At 38.8% G+C, this 19,148-nt stretch overlaps 1 protein-coding gene across 1 annotated transcript in view; it reads right to left on the bottom strand.

The window, feature by feature from the left end:
• Window positions 1-1,176: 1,176 nt before the first annotated feature.
• desi2 (desumoylating isopeptidase 2) overlaps window positions 1,177-19,148 on the bottom strand; it is a 68,609-nt gene continuing 50,637 nt past the window's right edge. Inside the window, exons 4-5 of the mRNA XM_041252845.1 lie at window positions 12,003-12,144; window positions 1,177-1,610 (exon numbers count right to left, since the gene is read on the bottom strand). Coding sequence (XP_041108779.1) covers window positions 1,356-1,610; window positions 12,003-12,144 — 397 coding nt within the window. The 3' untranslated portion in view covers window positions 1,177-1,355. The remainder of the gene's footprint in view (window positions 1,611-12,002; window positions 12,145-19,148) is intronic.

Genomic DNA, 19,148 nt, shown 5'->3' with positions numbered 1-19,148 from the left:
CATCTAGCAAAAAAATAGCTAAACAATAAGAGCAATGCAAAAAAACAAACAAAAACCCCCAAAAACTTTTGTACAATAACCGAACAGAGTACCAGGGCACACCAGCTGTCAGGCCAAATTCTGGGTGCACCACCGCACCGCTTTTGTGTGATTGTTCAAGATATCTGAAGCACAAAGCTTGCTGGGATTTTATTGTTAAATCAAATGGCCTAATTAGGTAGAAAAAGCTGCTGGTGGCTGTTTGTGGCCAAACTTGTCTGCTATAGGGGCTCTATTTATGTAATCTGGAAGCAGAGATGGTAAATACAGGCTGTATGGTGCTAAGAAACAAAAGGCCCAAGATGTTACCATCCAGAACATGAGAATGTACAAATACACTTTTTTAATAACATAGTGAAAAGAATAAAGATATTTCCCAAAGGCAGCCAAGCAGCTAGTCTCTCTTAAGAATGTATCTGCAGAAGCCTTGACTGCATATTGAGCTGTAGCTTGGCATTAAAAAAAAGTAAGTGATAAATTGGAAATGGGACCTTTCACTTAACCTTAAAAGATGAATACTGGAAAATCAGTCCCACATCATAGTATCAGGGATTTTTCCTGCATTTGCATTAGGTGACATTCAAAATGTTGAGAATAATGTATGCATTCTAGAACAGGCAAGTATGCCAGATCAAATATGACATGAGTAGTCAAAATGTTTAGCGCATTACATTACAAACAACAAAATGAGACTTGGGGACACTGCTGTGTTATTCATTTGCTTTTCATTTTGGGAGGACCCAGTGAAATTAGCTTAATCGTCTGGGTTTAAAACTATATCCATCTCTGCTTTCACATTATGTTTGGTATCACACTGAAAACTAACAAATTGGTGGAGGGGCCAAGAGCAATTTGAGCAACAGGGGGAGGGGGGGTGTCACCAAAAGAAAGATTAACTGAAAAAAAAGAAACAGTATTCAACTTAATGGGCGCACAATAAATGAATTCTCTTTAAAAGGGTTTGTTAATGCTCATTTGCAGTGGCAGCTTTTGTTTTATACACAATGTAAACATGTCCAAAAAATATTGTAACTAACTAGAACAAAATAGCACTGTAAAACCTACATATATAATCTCATTTCTCCGCTGAAACTTTTGAGACGGGAGACGCGGGGGGGGGGGGGTTTTGTGACACTATTAGAATGTACTACAAATTTACAATCCTGAGCATTTAACTGAAAGGCCAAGGAACTAAAAACTATGCTGTTTTTGTTGTTTCTTTTCCTACAAAAAGTTAGCAAGACCAGCCAATTTAGTTTTGAGTAAGAGCCAGTTGTCATATTATACATTTCAGTCATTGCTGAGGTTCTCTGGGATTATCGCCTCGCATGGTGGCCCGGCCTGGGTATCGCATTAGTGGTGGTGGAAGAGGAGGAAGGCGAAGGTGCTGAGGCAGAGGCGGCAGCGTCTTCTGCTTCCTCCAGCTCGCCCTGTAGCTCCTGGCTAACGCTGGACTGCAGTGCGGCCGGTGTCAGCCACTCCTTAGGAAGGCAGCTCTGAAGGAAAGGAATGCAGGAACTGAAGTAGGCCAGCCGGTTCACCCAGCGTGGCGTCTCCCTCCCACACAGAATCTGAAATCACACAGCAATAAACCGGTTATGTTAATAGCGTACATTAATATTAAATACTTTAGACCAGTTGCATTTTATCAACACACTGCGCACCTCTCATATTTGTGTAAGGTTTTCTCATTGTGTTTTTCTATGAAATCATCACTAGATCAACCACTTGCAATGTTTGTTTTTTTTTGGTTACACTAGTCTGTGTGTCTGCTGCTCCACTTTCAAAATAGGCTTGGTGTGTAGAAATACGAATTTAGATCTTTTGTATATTTTCCATTTCATCTGACAGCACAGCATTCCCCTGCATAATGTGTCATCATGCAATACATTCTGGCCCGGATGGAAGCATGGCCCTTATGCCAGGTTGACTAAGATCAAACCAGTTTGAATTGAGACTAACTCTCCAACCAGCTCTAGCTGAGCCTAATAAGGTCTCAATAAGTTTTCACGGTGCAGATGGAAATGTGGAATTACTAAGCTATGAACACCACTTCCTGGAGTAACTCGTCTTCCTTGCAAATACCGACAAGAGTGACCAATTTTAGCTTCTTCGATCTGATGAGTGCTATGGCTGCAGGTTCTATTCATGCTGTGCAATGGTTAGATAGTGCCAGCTGGCATATATTTTAAATGCATAGTTTGTTTTCATCTGCAGATCAAAGGCTGCATGCGTAATTCTTTCCATACAAGCTTTAAATGGTAAAGCTCAATATGCTTGTGACAGGCTGGCGAGTGGAAAGAGGCCCAGAGACAGACTGCAGTTCAAAAAATAACTTTTATTATAAATAAACACAAAAATGAAAGGGCACAAGGGCCAAAACAAAGCAATTTAAACACAAAGAAAGACAAAAAGCAAAACTGTTATTTTTTGTAAATTTCCAGGCTGGGCAATGCCTTCACTGGATTCAAACTTTCCAAACACCCAAAAAAAAGCCAACCTGCTTCCTCAGCTCCCTCTCCCCAAATGAGAAGCAGAGGCCTCCTTTTATATCAGGTGGCTGGGCGCTGATTGATCGTTAATCAACCTAATCAACTAATCAACCCCAGCCACCTGAACATAATAAACCCAGGCAGGTAGGGGAAGTTAACCCCATCCCTGCCAATTTAAAGGGCAGAGCTTTGCTCTGCCACAATGCTGTATAGATGCACCATTTACCAATGCCTGTTTAAATCTTTAATCTTGTTTCATAGTAAACAACAATTTATCATATACTCTCTTGCTGTACATCGTTTTAATTAAATAGCTGTTTTATGGCAATTTCTCTGTGCTTAGAACAAACTGATTACTTCGTGTCTGTCTCCTCTACTGTAAATATCTTTGCAATATCTTATTCAGCAATGGAATTCATTAACTCTGGGTAATTTAAAATAGAGCAAAGTAAGCTTGTATCAAGCTAGAAAACTATTTCAGACAAACATCACAGCCTTAAAGTAATTGTAACTAACCAGTGGTGTAGTGATATATTTAGAAGTGAGGGGTTGGTATAATCTAATGTTGGGGGTTGGGGTTGATGGGGGGGTGGGGGGGGTCTAATGTGAGTTACAGAACCACATTTTAGCAGTTACGGTATTTAACAAGCTGACAAGTGTACCAATCGGATTACAAATTCAGTATTATTGTAAAGCAACTAGACTTACAGCTATTTATATTAAAGATAAATAAATACACAAATACTGTACATATTTTCACAACCAGTTTCATACACTGTTACACACATGACTAAAACGCTATCATTATTTTTATTAATCCTATGCATAACACTCCCCCTTCTTGTATATTGAATGGTTTGGTCCAGAATCAGCTCGTCTCACTGTCCCACTGCGCAGTGCTTACAAAGGTACCACGAAATGTTCCTGTCAGGACAGCTGAGGAAGCCAGCACCTCCAGTCACTTTTTTTTTTTTTTTTTTTTTTTTTTTAAAAAGTAACAAAAACGCTTATTCACTGCCAAACATGAACTACTTTAGATGTGTAATGACTGCAGTACAGGATACTGACCTTAAGGTTAGGGTTACAGTGTAGGGAGAGAATTAGTCATTGTTTTATTAACAATAATATGACAGCTAATCAGAGTGCAGTGTCCTGACTGGAGAATTTTGCCTTGCCTTTGTAAGGACAGCTCATATTGAGCAATGACATTGAGGTTTTGAAACAGAAGTACATCCGTTTGCAAAAAAGATGTGTAAGGCCACAGGTACCCTTTATTTGTTTGTTGCAATTGAGTTTTATCTTGTAAATAAATGTTTAGCTTATTTTACCAACATTATTTCTTAAATATGGGTCTAAAAATAAAAACTGTTCAAATTATTACATCTAATTATAAAATGGTGCTATACCTAGAATCCCCACAAGTAATTTATTAAAGGAAGGTGTTAAACAAAGCAAAGCAAATACTGTTCTTTAGAAGGTAATTACTCCTCAAGTAAGGCAGTTTGTAACGTAATTAATCAAAACCCTTGTGGATAATGCATAACATAAATACTGGTGTTCAGGTAGGCTACTTGTCTAATCTGTTGTTGCAGATACCCACTGACTGTGAATACAGAACAGAGGAGTGAAAAGTGGCAGATATGAAGTCCATATTATATCAGAGACATTAAAATGGCCCATAGTGTGCCTAGATTAGTGTATTTACATGCGCAGATTGAGATGGATAAGTACGGGACTTTCCATAACTATCCTGCAGAGGATTACACAAGATTTGGTTTGAGAGTGATAAATTCCAGGAAAAAAAACCAGCTTCTTCAGGCCACCCAGATTGTGGTTGTGACGAGCGCCAGCTAAGACAGGGCCCACCTCAAAAGAGAGTTTGTACAGTTTGCTCCCCTGGAATATATTGTTTATACCAAGGTTAGTTCAGGAGAGCCAGTGCCTAATTTCTAAAAGGACAGGAAATAATAACAGCAACCTGCCTCAAGTGTAAACTGCCAGTAGACTGGAAAGCCATGGGAAGCACGGTATGTCTGCAGTGCAGGGAAATTACTGAGGGAGTTGCAGTACATTATAGGTACCAACCGGAGAGAGAGAGATCACCATAGCTGTGATGCAAGATACTGGATGCCAGGGACCAGCTTTGCTGTTTGAGGAAGAAGAGAACAGAAAAAAAGATGGGGTCCCTTTTGACCTGAAGAGAAGAGCTTGCTTGCTGCTAAACAGTTTTTATCATAAAGTATAGTTGCATACTGCATTTTCTATAATAAAAAAAAACAAAAAACTATGCTTTCTGGTCACTAAAACCAGTTTCCTCAAAGACGAATTATAGTTGTCTTTTCTTTGAACACCTTTTCAGTGAAGCAGCAAAACCTCAAGTATTTATAAACAAGGCTAGAGCTAGGGGCTTTTTCTAACTAAACATTTTCTCTGACAAACAAACTTATCCCCAAGTAACAGCCATCCAGACAGTGTATTTTTTATCAGTCAAAAGGTCAGGTTGTGGTTTGGTCTTGCAGTATCTCTCGCTAGAGGTGGATTTTTGAGGAAGTCACTTATTTACTTAAACTAATGCATTATAATTACATTTACCTGCAGTAGTATGTGCATTTTTGCTTGAACATGCTAAATGTTTTGTAGTATGAATCTAAACATGTAGGTAAGCTTGATAGATAGCAGTCACATTGTAACCACATACTGCATGAGCAGTGGGGTTGTGGTGATCTCATGAAAGGTGGGTAGGCAACTGAAAAATTGGACATAAAAACTTTAATCAAAACGACACCAGAGCGTTTTTTCTCCAAACCCCGATCCTCAACTGAGCTTGTGAGAATTTGAACTGAGCTTGTGATTTGTAGTGTAATTCTGATTTGAGACTCTGCTTAAAAACCTTTGAAAATGGGTCTTTGCCTTTGTGCTTGCTTCTAAATATAGTCCATTGAGTTAGAGGGCAAAACAATAATGTTAAACAATAATGTAACTGCTGCTAGTGCAACATGTTGTTTCTTGCTAGTTTTAAAATATTTATATTTTTTACTTTAACATCCAGGCAAGTTTTACATTTGCTTCAGATCAGCTACATTTATCTTTAACCAGGACTGAGAGTGCGCAGAACGGCAGGGAGAGAATAAGCAAACAGTTTAATTACCTTACGATTCAGGTGCGTGACTAAGATTAAAACTATTGCAATTATTTGTAAACAAATAAGCTTACTTGACTTGAAAAATGTCTCAAGCAAATTCCTACTTGGTTTGCTTGAAAGAGTAGTACACAACAAGCTTCAATTTGCAAACTGAAAATGAATTTCAATAAAGAACGACAAGTTAATTAAAAAAAAACTATTCTACAGTAAAAATGGGATTCTGTTATTTTGCAATACCACAGCTTCAGATTATTACCATTGCTTAATAGAAGCAACATTTTATTTAGAGTTGTGTAAAACTTAACCCTGTTCATGGTCCCCACAGCAACACAAACCTACTAACGTCCTTGTTAAAAAAACAAAACTAAAAACATAAATAACTGTCTTAATGTAATTAATTAAATCCAGAGCAAAATATATATATATCGGTTGCCTCCCCTGTGCTCTATAGGTTAGGTGCCTACGGTCTCAATCAAGTTACAGTTCAACAGTAGAAAAATATACTAAAAGGTCACGAGTCATCAAGTACATGCAGAAAAATTATAGCCCCCCCCCCACCAAATTGACTACGATGTCTCCATTGTCTGATGACATTTTTTTTTTTTAATTTGTAAAAAGCATTTCTAAATATTACATCTAAATTCTCAATAACGGTCTCTTTAATAAAGCAATATCACATGAAATTCAGCTTTCTTGCACCCTTACCCTAGCGTATTTATGTCCCGCCTCTGCTCACTAATGATTGGACTGTCACAGAAAAAAGGTTGGTTGATTTTATTTTGTGTAAAAACATTTTACAGTTGGTCAAAAGTTTACATATCCCAATGGAAATTTCTAATTTTTAGAAATTTCTCAAAACAAAGTTTTAGTAAAAACCTTTTGTAGCAAGTTTTTCAAAACCCCCAAAATGCTAAGTACTAGGCTCCTCCTGTCAGGTCAGATCTTGAAAGGAAAAATGGTGCCAAGATCTGTGCAAACAGTCCTTTACACTCTCGGGGGCAGGATTGACTGCGTCACAGGCTTGGCGGAGCAGCTTTGACATATCTATTCAAGTTCAGGGTCTTTATGGAGGTAAGCACCCATGCGGTAATGGTTACATTTCGTACTTGAAAGGCAACTATTATCAAGACTAGTACATATTTGTCAACACTATGTGGAAATTATGGAGTTTATTTCAACATACAGTACCAGTCAAAAGTTTGAGTACACTTGCTGGAAACTAGGTTTTTTCATAATTCACAATGTTTTACGTCGTATACGTTTCTGTAAATACTTGAAAATGAAAACATGTGTTACAATATAAAAAACATAAGGAGCATCAAAGCAATGTTCAAGAAAATTGAAAATTGTCTCTAAATCTTGGATTCCTCAAAATACCCACCCTTTGCCTTAATAACAGCCTCACAAACACGAGGCATTTGGTTAACAAGTTTCAGCAGGAAATCACCTGACATGTCTTCCCAGCTCTTCTGCAACAATTCCCAGAGATGTAGGGCACTTGTGGGTAGCTCTGCTTTGACTTCTGTCCAGTTCGTCCCATACAAGTTCTATGGGATTGAGGTCTGGAGACTGGGCTGGCCAGGTCATTAGATTGAGTTGTCCTTCACTTTCCTTCTTCGCCAGATAGTTCTTGCACAACTTTGAGGTGTGTTTCCGGTCATTATCTTGCTGAAGAATGAAGGACTGCCCAACTAGCCATAATCCTGATGGAATGGCATGCCTCTGAAGTATGATAAGATAGCCATGCTGGTTGAGCTTGCCATGGACTGCTAAAGATCACCAACTCTGTCACCAGCAAAGCAACCCCAGATCATGACACTTCCTCCTCCATGCTTGACAGTGGGAACCACACATGCAGAACTCATGCGCTCACCCTCTCTGCATCTTACAAATACTCGGCAGTTGGACCCAGATATTTCAAATTTTGACTCATCGGTCCATAAGACCGACTTCCACTCCTCAAACGTCCAGTTTCTGTGTTTTTTGACCCAGGCAAGTCTCTTCCTCTTAATCTGCATTCTTAACAATGGTTTCTTTGCAGCAATTCTTTCCATTAGGCCAGCTTCACGCAATCTCCTCTGAACAGTTGATGTTGAAACATCTGTACTTCCAATAGCATTTAGTTGAGTTTGTATTTCAGGGGCTGTCAATTGCCGGTTTTGCAGTCTTGTGACTCGATTGAACTTGTTCTCCGATTCTGAGGTCACCCTTGGCCTGCCTGACCTTGTTCGGTCCTCATGAGTGCCAGCTTCTTCAAATCGTTTGATGGTCTTGGCCACAGCAGTTACAGACACTTGCAAAGTTCTTGCAATTTGTCTTAAAGATTGACCTTCCTTATTTAAAGTAATTACAGACCGTCTTTTTTCTTTGTTTAACTGAGCGTATTTTGCCATTTTCTGCTCCCTTGTGCCTATGCTACCTATATTTATAGTAACCATGGACCCTCACCTGTTAACAATAATTGGTGACAAAAGGTTAATTAGGTAACATACTAGCAAAGACACTTTTATGCATAGATAATCATGAAAAACCTGGTTTCAAGCAGGTGCACTCAAACTTTCGACTGGTACTCTATATAGCAATAAATCATACATTTATCCAGTTCCTTCGAAATTGACTCATTTATTAGCTTTCAAATCTGGATCTTTATAAAAGCTCTGGGTATTTTTTCAACACAAGTATTATGGTTTCCTCCGTCATTCTGGATATTGCTTTATCCTGCTGGACCGCGTATTGTTTGATTGGTTAATCCCTATTTATTCAATTCTGTTTATTTCGTGTCGCTCCAGTATCTCCTAGGTTTCGCTCCCACATCGCCTGTAGTGTGAAAGATACTTATCAAAAGTATAGATTCTATTAATTTTGTCGCTTCTGGTGTGTAGACGCCTTAAGACTTGCCTTATCTACTCACTCAGGTAGACAAAATCTTACATTAAATGAGAAGTTGTCATAAAATATGTTTGGTGTGCCTCAAAAAAGTTACATGTATCAAGGTGTGTCGCTTCTTAGAAAAAGGTTAAGAAGCACTGGAAAAGAGGCCGGTGACCCGGATGATAATTAGACATACTGTAGTAGAAATGCAATGGTTCCATTTAAATGGCACACAACATTTTAAAAATGACAATGGCTGGTACAATGTTGCAATACACAAAAGAATAAACTTGTATAAAAAATTCACGCTATGTTCTTGATCACTTGCCAGCTGTGAAATAATGTTTTTATAATATAATAAATCGGATGCGAGATAGATAACTAGATAGATATATATTTATATATATATATATATATATATATATATATATATATATATATATATATATATATATATATATATATATAACCAGCTATTTGCACAATTCACAGCAGAATATAGTAACCCCAGTTTCATGCAGCAGATGAGACAGTGACCAAACGCATTAGTGTTGTGTAAACATTTAGTATTTAATATCGTAAAACAGCAGAGCCAACTCGCTGAAATAAAACATGTAAATCATAAGAGCTGTAATTGTTACATGCTGTCAGATCAGGACTTCACTGACACTGAACATTGGAGCTATCGGGAGCCTCATATCATGAGCCTTGTGTTGTGATAAGTATCGCCTTGTACCATGATATGTATCGTCTTGCGAGCCTCGTATCGCGGCATGTATCGTATTGTGAGCCTTGTATTGATATGTATCGCATCGTATCGTGATACATAACACATCATGAGCCTTGTACCGTGATGTGTATCGTACCGCGAGCCTTGTATCGTGACATGCAACCTTGTATCATAAGTATGATATCGTGAGCCTCGTACCGTGATACATATTGTATCGTAAGCCTCGTATCGTGATGTGTATCGCATTGTGAGCATCGTATGTGATACGTATCGCATCGTAAAAAGTGTCCCATTTCGAGCCAAGTATTGTGAGCCTCGTATCGCAGGCCTTGTATCGTATGCCTTGCATCGTGATACGTATCGCGAGCCTTGCATCGTGATACGTATCGCGAGCCTTGCATCGTGATACGTATCGCGAGCCTTGCATCGTGATACGCACCGCGATATCGTGATCGCGAGCCTTGTATCGTGATCGCGATATCGTGATACGTATCGCGAGCCTTGCATCGTGATACGCACCGCGAGCCTTGTATCGTGATACGCACCGCGAGCCTTGTATCGTGATACGCACCGCGAGCCTTGTATCGTGATATGTATCGTATCGCGAGCCTCGTATCATATTGTTAAGACACTGCCAATACCAAACTCTACTATGGGATTAATTACTGGTAACCTAACTGGGTATGTTTTTCCTTAATGAAAAATTAAGCAGATTACAATTTTGAAGTAAAGAGCTTTGAGAATCTCTGGGAGTAAAAACTAAACTGGGTTTTCTCATAATACAGGAGAAAAGACCTTGCTTTAAAAAAAAAACAAAAAAAACAAACAACTCCAGCCTTAATTGTTTGTTTTCCACAATTGTTTTATGCATGTTACATGAAATGAAACATCTGAATGAGCTCTGACACCTCCTGTGATCTCCCCTGGTCACCCTTGTAAAGGAGATCCAAAGACACTTGTCTATTAAGGGCACTACATAAATGTAATTATATATCTGCTTGGGAAAAATCCTATTCTCCGATTGGTTAGCTTTCAACAGACACATAGCCTTTGATTCAGATTCCCCCACCACCTATGTGTCCTAATTCTATAACATTTAATACTATTACTAACCACAAACTAAATTCAGACCCAGAATCAAATGTTGATCTTTTTAATGGAAAAGCTGTTGAACAATGGTATGAAGATTAATTTCCTGAACCAGACAAAGTACCAGTATATCAAATTTCTTTAAAAAGTGCAGTGAAATAACAGAACCAGAACTGAATCACTACAACTTGACAGAAATGAAAAAAAAAGGCTTCTAAATGGGCTGTAAATATCTGACAAAACTGACTCCAAGAAAAGGGTAGACCTCTTGCATTTAATTTACTTTCTAAGGGCAAGTTGAACACAGTCTCCTCAGGCAATGTTATGCAGATTCCGTAAGGAATAGAGATGGAAAGCAGTAAAGCATATCAAGCTTTAAGGCCCACAGTACAGCTGAAAAGTGAATTTAGCAAAAGATGCAGCATTTAACAATGCTAACATATTCCTAGCAGTAACTAAAAAAAACTAGGATCAAGTGGAATAGACAAAACAAGCTATCCCCCCAATAACACCAGCAGATCTGGAGAAGCTAAACAAATGTGAAGGCACAAAGCCAGCATCCTCACCCTGACACCTCTGCTTCCGCATGTAGCAGAGCCCCTTCTGGTAGTACAGCAGTCAATACAGTTAATTCAGTTTTTCAAACTGCACAATATTTGGCAATGTTCAAGTGAACATATATTCCAAAAATCACTGATCTATAATTAAAGTTTTATCAGATGTATTTATGTAATTTACTAAAAGTTTAAGTATGCATGCAAGGGTTCCTCGAGTAGCCATCCAGTTAAAGTGCTGCTGCTGGGAGAGCAGGATGAGCCACACAGCTTGGACAGCACCGGTTCGCGTCCGGGCTGTGCAAAGAGGCTGAACTTTGCTGGGGACTCTGAAGGGGGCATTAACTTGACTTGGACGCTCCCGGAGTGGGGGGGATGAGGGGAAACCGGCAGGGGCGCCTTCTCCTTATCGTGCAACAGCGAACCCTACTGTCTAGACACTGAACACATTCAGAGTGGATAAAAAGCAGGGCTGATATCTGTTCTCCGGGATTGGTAGCCTGCCCACCTCTGATCTGGTTTGCTTGGCATAAAAGCGATTCTGGCTTTAGGCATATGAGGGTACCCACTGCAGTGAGGAGAACAAACAATTGGACATTCCAAATTGGGGGAAAAGTAAATTAAAAAAAATAATTGTTCACTCAAAAAAATAAATTAATTAAAAAAAAAAAACACAACACACAAAAATTAGCATGGGCTAGGGTAATATAATTGACAAATTTACTTAATACACACTTTAATCAATATTTATTATATTTATGAATAAAATGATGTTAATTTATTAAAATAAAAGACTTAAACAAATGTTTACTTTTCACTGGAACTATTTTTTTGTATGTAGTTATATTTACTGTTATTGGAATTTTTTTTTTTTTTTTTTGCTGTGTCAATTTAAAAAGTAAATCAATCTAATAATTTTATAATAGCATCAAGCTGCTCCAGGGGATCTGTCGACATGACATAACTGCACATTAAGGGTTAAAAGCACTCTGGCCATGTAACGCCTTAAGCAAGTGGTTATATCATGACTTGTCAACCCCATAAGGTACAAACAGTGTTGAAATCCAAGCAAGAAACATTCTTACCTCAGACAGTGTTGATGAGAAGTGATTGCAGTTTTTGTGCATGAGGTGGTAGGCATTTCCCTTGTATTCCTTCCCGAGTTCTTCTACAATTCGTTCAACATCCTCTTCTGTGAAGTCAGTGCTTCCCAGAACTATGGCTTCTCTGTGGATAGAAAGGCGATGGTCAGATACAGATACTAGGTTCCTATTTGCAGTCGCTTGGATAATCTGACTGAAGGCCGGTTCATCGACACCCCTAAGGGAGATTCAACTGTGCCAGGTTCTTCTTGGTCCAAAGGTACTTGGTAAGCATGTTGTTAAGAATCATCATGCAAAAGGTAACTACAATAAGGTTTTGTAAAATGTCTTCAATAGCCTCACCATGGGCAGCAATCATTCATATCCATTCTGAAACAACATTCATAACCAAGCACTTCCGATGATTAATTATGTTTACATTAGAACCTGTAAGTAGCAGCTACATTTACAACTCTGTTAAGGAGTGCAATGTTGTGCACAAATTCTAATTTAATTAGTCTTCATACTAGCATCTAGCAGATGCCATTTCTAAAATTAACACATGCACATGTTTGAGCATGAGGCAGACTATAAATCTTAAAAAAAAAAAAGAAAAAAAAAAATAGTAATGTAGGTGTTAGAATGGTTTACAACAGTCTTCTAAAACATGTTTTTTCTATTGCATGGGTCTCCTAATTGCCTCTTCACAAGATTTTAATTAAATACTTGCTTGGTAAACTTGTTTATTAGTGGATAGTTATGCAATGTATGTGCACGTATCACAATTTTCAGATTTTGTCAATACTGAATGCCTTAAGTTATAATTTTAGCCACCCTCTTTGCATTGGTTACAAATGCAATAAAAAAGTGTCTATCCACAGTATACCTACATATTTCTATTTCATTGGCAAAAAAATATATACATAAAATCTAATTCTGGACTTTCCCTTGTTGCTGCATATTGTTCATCAAATACTGTAAAATTGAACTTGTATCTTTCCTTTCACTCAAATTCTTGCCACCTTACAAAATTAGAGCAAGTTATGTTTAACCTCCATATCCCCCTGCTAAATATCACAATACAGTTATCAGTATCATGAAACAGTGTGCTACCCTAACATTCTGTTAGTATTTCATTACAATTCTCAAAAGTATGGTACACAAAGTACTTATATGCATCAATGCTTCTGGTTGTAGTGAAAAAACAAGTTATTTAGCATTGGATTTTTATTGTTGGAGGAGATATTTTTACGGTTAAATACATGTACGTTATTGGTTTCCAACTTTACATGTAAAATGTTAACCATCATTTTGTCAACTTACAATCTATCTAAATCAGAGCAGACAGAATAAGCAAATGACTTGGATACAAATTATTTTCTTTAGGAAGAAAGCTGCACTGACCAAACTGTGGCAGATCTAAATATCACCACTGAGATGACACCACTTTGTGTACAGGTCTTCAGACGGCCACTAAAATGGTTGCACATGCCATTTAAAAAGGTGTCAATATTAACGAGGGCTCTGTGGCGTCAGCTGGTAATTAAAAATTAAATACATGTTTCAAACTGAAGTGCAAGGAGGACTTTACAAATCAGATCGAATACAAAATGCCTGAAAGTGCAGGGGTGCTGTATTAACATGAAATACGGTAACCCCAGTTTCATTCTGCAGTTGTGATGGTGACCAAACCTGTGTGAGTACTGTTGTGTAAAAATGTACCTTTAAATGAACAATTTCTTTCAAAAAATGTAGAACAATTAAAAAAGCACTAAGGGTTGTGCGTTGCACACATGTCATTGACAAAATACCCCAGAAACTTTAAATAAAGAAAAATTATAACAAAAGGGCTGAAAGGAAAAACCAAACCAAAAAAAACAAGGTTACCTACTGAAAAAGTACTCCAATAAACTAATTGCTGTCTTTTGCTAGTCAAATTGTATGATGCCTGAATAAATTCTGAGTTAACACAAATACTGTATTTTTACTCTGTTAAATTGCACAGCAGCACCCCTAGTTTGACGATTGCTGTTATCTCTTCAGCCAAAAAAGCAGGCATGGCAATTCAAGACGTTACAATAATGAAAAACAGTTCATGTATCGTGAGTTTTGTACTATATCAGGGTCAGCTGTTACAGGGAGAACGGAGTACGTATTTCTCAGACTGATCATTTGAAGAATGATGAAAGCAGAAAGCATAGAAATACTTGGGACTGTAATTAGGAAAGGTACACTTACCCTGACACCAGCAGCCACAGCAACATGCTACTGAATTAACACAGTAAAATAAATAAATAAAAAACAACATTTAGGAAATTAAAAATTTAATTTAATTTAATGCAGCTTACTTGATTCCAGTAACAAAGCTGCGATTCACTGCAATCGAAAAATAATGGTTTCGAAATATCTAAAATATGACAGTGTGCTTGCAAAATATCTAAAATATGAACATGCTGTTTTTTATTGTATTCACATTGTTTCTGCATAGATTAACCATAAAACAGAATGAGTCAAACATGTGCTGCCTGGAATAGCCTGCTAGACTATGCTGCACTTTTTCCATCCTGCTCAGATCATTAGCAGCTTACTATGGCAGACTGAATGGGAGAAAGCATCTACAACTACTAGAAACTCCTATATTATAAAACAGACCAGACAAGCAGCTACCTGGCTTCAGGTTCCCTCGCCATCTCTGGTGCAAGCTAAACAGGTTTAGGTGTGGAATGGTCCGCTGTGCCAAGACTAACCATGTCTGGGGCATCAGAGAGATCCCTTTTTGCAAATGGGTGCTTTGGAGGATGCTGCACTCATGCTGGATAGCTGCTCTTTCTGTGCTGGACTCCCAAGAGGTCTATCCAAGCGGAACACTGCAGATCTGGAGTCTATCGACTGTCTTAAGACTATTTAACCATGTACATTTTACCTGTAGCCTTGTCGTCTTTGTCCTACTCACCGAGAAGCAATCACAATAGACATTATATATCACTTGGCATTTACCAAATTTGACCGAGGACGGTGGTGGCTCCGGGGTCAAGTCATTGGGGCTCTCTGAGCAAGTTGAGAATTGGTGTTCAACAAGACCACTACATTATAAATTATTTGAAGGCTCTTTTGGTCAGCTGTCATAACAAAACAAAAAAAATAATGAAAATCCTTTGTTAGAGATGGATGCTTCTGGTTTATATTACAAAAGCTTGGATAATGCAATTTGTTGCTAAGACACAGTAATGGATCTATTTATGGCTTTCTGTTTGAACAGCTCTACTGTAAATGTGCTTCCAAACCAATATCCAGAAACATATCACACTTCAAATAACGTCTGAGCCAAATTAAAAAGTTGAACTGTTCTACTGGAAAACTCATTCAGAACACAATGCCATTATTCTTCACTTTAGGTTCACTTTAGAAATTTAAAAAAGTTTCATTACGTAAAAGATGCCTACTATACATAATGAAACAATCCAGAAGATGCCTACTATACATACTGAAACAGTCTATACAGATATAGATTCTTAACGTCTCTGTGCTTTGCATCAGCTGTGCTCTTGAAATCACATACACTATTGTTGTGTTAAATGGATGTCACACTCTATTAACTACTAAAACAAGCGGCACCTTTCAAGCAATACAATTACAGGTCAGTAACAACTCAGTGTTAACATGAGGCAACACACCAGATTAGGACCAAATGAAAATCACTTATGTTGTAAGATATTGGTCAAATATACTATTAAACCCTCATCAGCGGCAAAAACATTAGCTCACATGAAAGTGTAAAAGAATTGTTCAAACCCCTAAAACCACCCCCCCAGCAGTAATGGGTCGTAAAACTAAATCACAGCGATTACGTTAAGGAAAATTCGGATTTTGTTGAAGAAATAATAAAAGGGAAGAACAATGTGCAAATACTGCAGAGTTGTTTCCAGAGGAAAAAAAAAAAAACACCTGTAGAATCTCAGAGTACTTACCACATTAAACTAAAAACTCCCAATGGTAACTTCTGGTGTGACACAGATATCATTAAAAGAAACCGTAACAAGAACGAAAAGAAAGCATGAGGAAGAGGGGGACGTTACTCATGAATTTGTTCAAGCAATGGTACTATCAGGTGCCAGTTTAAACCAAGCGGATGGACCGACAGTGCCGTGAAAAAGTATTTGCCCTCTGTCTGATTTTCTGCATTTTTCCATATTTCTGACACTGAATGTTATCAGATCTTCAACCAAAATCTAATACTAGATAAAAGGGACCCTGAGTGAACAAATAACACTTAAATAATACTTTATTTATTTATTTTAAAAAGTTATGCAACACTTATGCCCCTTTGTCAAAAAGTAATCTCCCCCTTAGACTCAATAACTGGTTATGCCACCTTTAGCAGCAATAACTGCAACCAAACGCTTCCTGTAGTTATTGATCAGTCTCTCACAGCGCCGTGGAGGAATTTTGGCCCACCCCATGCAGAACTGCTTCAACTCGGTGACATTTGTGAGTTTGAGCATAAACTGCTCATTTCAGGTCCTGCCACAACATCTCAATGGGGTTTAGGTCTGGACTTTGACTAGGCCATTCCAAAACTTTAAATTTATTGTTCTTCAACCATTCTGATGTAGACTTGCTTGTGTGTTTCAGATCATTGTCTTGCTGCATGACTCAGCTGTGCTTCAGCTCATGGATGGATGGCCTGAAACTCTCTTGCAGAATTCTCCGATATAGAGCAGAATTCATGGTTCCTTCAATAATGGCAAGTTGTCCCCGGTCCTGATGGAGCAAAGCATCCCCAAATCATGACACTACCACCACCATACTTGACCACTGGTATGAGGTTCTTACTGTGGAATGCAGTGTTTGGTTTTCGCCAGACATAATTCTCTGTCCATAGAACATTGTTCCAGAACGCTTGAGGATCATCCGGGTGCTTTTTGGCAAACTTGAGACAAGCATTAAAGTTCTTAGTGAGCAGTGGTTTCCGCCTTGCTACTCTGCCATGAATCCCATTTTGGCCCAGTGTCTTTCTGAGGGTGGAGTCATGAACACTGACCTTAGCCAAGGTGAGGGAGGCCTGCAGATCCCTGGATGTTGTTCTAGGGTACTTTGTGACTTCCTGGACAATTTTACACCTTGCTCTTGGAGAGATTTTGGCAGGATGGCCACTCCTGGGAAGATTCACTACTGTCCCAAGCTTTCTCCATTTGGACAATATGGCTCTGACTGTGGCTTGGTGGAGCCCCAGCGACTTAGAAATGGCTTTGTAACACTTCCTAGACTGATAGGCATCAACAACTTTTTTCTTCAGGAATTTCTTTTCATCGTGGCATGATGTGCCTCTAGAACCTGTGTGATGACAACTTCACTCTGATGGTAACGGCCAAAGTTAGTCAGATTTATATTGGGTAGGGCTGGCCCAAATCAGGCCTGATTGTTAACCAAGTATTCAAACAGCTGACCCTAATTATCCCTTTAACTGGGTTGAGTTAACTAAGGGGGGCAAAAAGATCTGAGCAAATTCAATGTGAATTCAGTGTGAAAAATGTGCAAAAATGCAGAAAATCAGACGGGGACAAATACTTTTTCACGGTACTATGGAATGACGAACTATTAAAACCAAACTGAGCACAACATTCTCCTTTTGATTTTGAAAGCCTCAATAATACACATTTATTTAGGGCAATTGTTTCAGACAATGAAATTGGTTTTGGCAAGCAAATAAAAACAGGTTTATAAACATTTGCTAGATTGGGCTAAAGATAGCTAATTTCAGACTAATCTGAAAACCACAACTGTGAGCTATAATGTGGAGTCTCTCACTATAAAGGAGCCCTGACTAGCCTTTAGCAGCTTTTCAAAAGAGGTGACAAGCAATATTGGCAAGCATAGAAGTTGACAACTGCCACACTAGTGGCAGTTGCCCTAAGAAAGGCCAGTTTATCAATGCCTTGACTTGACATAGCTCAAAACTACTTCTTACTTCAACAACAATAAAGAAAAAAGTGTTAATTAGTATTAATACAGTGAGGCCTTAAGCCTATGTTGCAATTCCCACTTCACAACAAGTCTAGTCTTAACGTTGCAGGGAAAGGGCTAAAGTCCCCTTGTGTTGTATTTGCTGAATCTATTCATGTGGCATGATTGAATTTACAAGACTGCCAAGACAGCTGTACTCAAGAGGGCAATTTCATTGACAAGTTTCAGCCATCAGGGAAATAAATTATTCTTCTCATACTTCAAATTAATTCATTGGGCTTGTGGTTTTCATGCGACTTCTGTCAAACAAATGGAAATATATTTTTTTTGCCACGAAGCTTCTATTTACATACAGCATAGCAGTGTAATGTACTACAGCAACACTTGCTCATTGGAAGTACTATGAAATTCCACTCTGTGCAAAAAGATGTACATTAAAATTGGACAACAGTGACTTTAAATGAATAAGCTGTTACTTAAACCTTTTCTTTTATTTATGACATCAATGTTAAAAAATGTCAAATTACACTGCCTCACCAACGCAATTCCCAACAGCAGCTCAGGAGAACTGAAGGTCAAAGCACCCTCTGCCCAAGACCAAGCCAACTGCCTATCTACACGCACAAGCTTAAGAGCACAAATGAGTAGCAACCAGCTTCTGGAGGATAAAAGGGGCAGCCCTGCAGGTGTCCGCTTGAGCGCACCAGACACTTGGCCATTAGAGTTCACTGTAGCGCGATGGTTAGTCCCGGATGATTTTGCCTCCCTAACCCACGGGAGCACAACAGTATGATTCACCCTGCACACCACAGCACGCCTTTACCTTTTTTTTCCCCCCCTACCAGGTGTTCTCTCCCTACTTTGGAATCGCCAGTTGTGTTATTAATCCCAGTTCACTGCTGCAACCCCCCAGCAACTCGGGAAACGGGGGCTGAAACATGAATCCTCCAAAACGTTCTTACTGCAAATCCACAAAGAAGCCACCAGACCTATAGTGCTGGAGGACAACACAGATCTGAATGGCTCCACTGCAGACCCACAGGCGCCCTATCAGCCACGGGGGTGGTGCGCGGTGCCCTGTCGACCTAAACCCTCCCTACCAGGGCAGTGCTCGGCCAATTGTGTGCTTCCCCTTAGGAACCCCCAGTCACGGTTGGCAATGACATAACCTAGATTTGAACCTGA

The sequence above is a fragment of the Polyodon spathula genome, chromosome 6, assembly GCF_017654505.1.
Source record: "Polyodon spathula isolate WHYD16114869_AA chromosome 6, ASM1765450v1, whole genome shotgun sequence".
Classification (NCBI taxonomy): Eukaryota; Metazoa; Chordata; class Actinopteri; order Acipenseriformes; family Polyodontidae; genus Polyodon; species Polyodon spathula.
The sequence above is the reverse complement of the archived record's forward strand: the minus strand, read 5'-3'. Positions and strand labels throughout refer to the sequence as shown.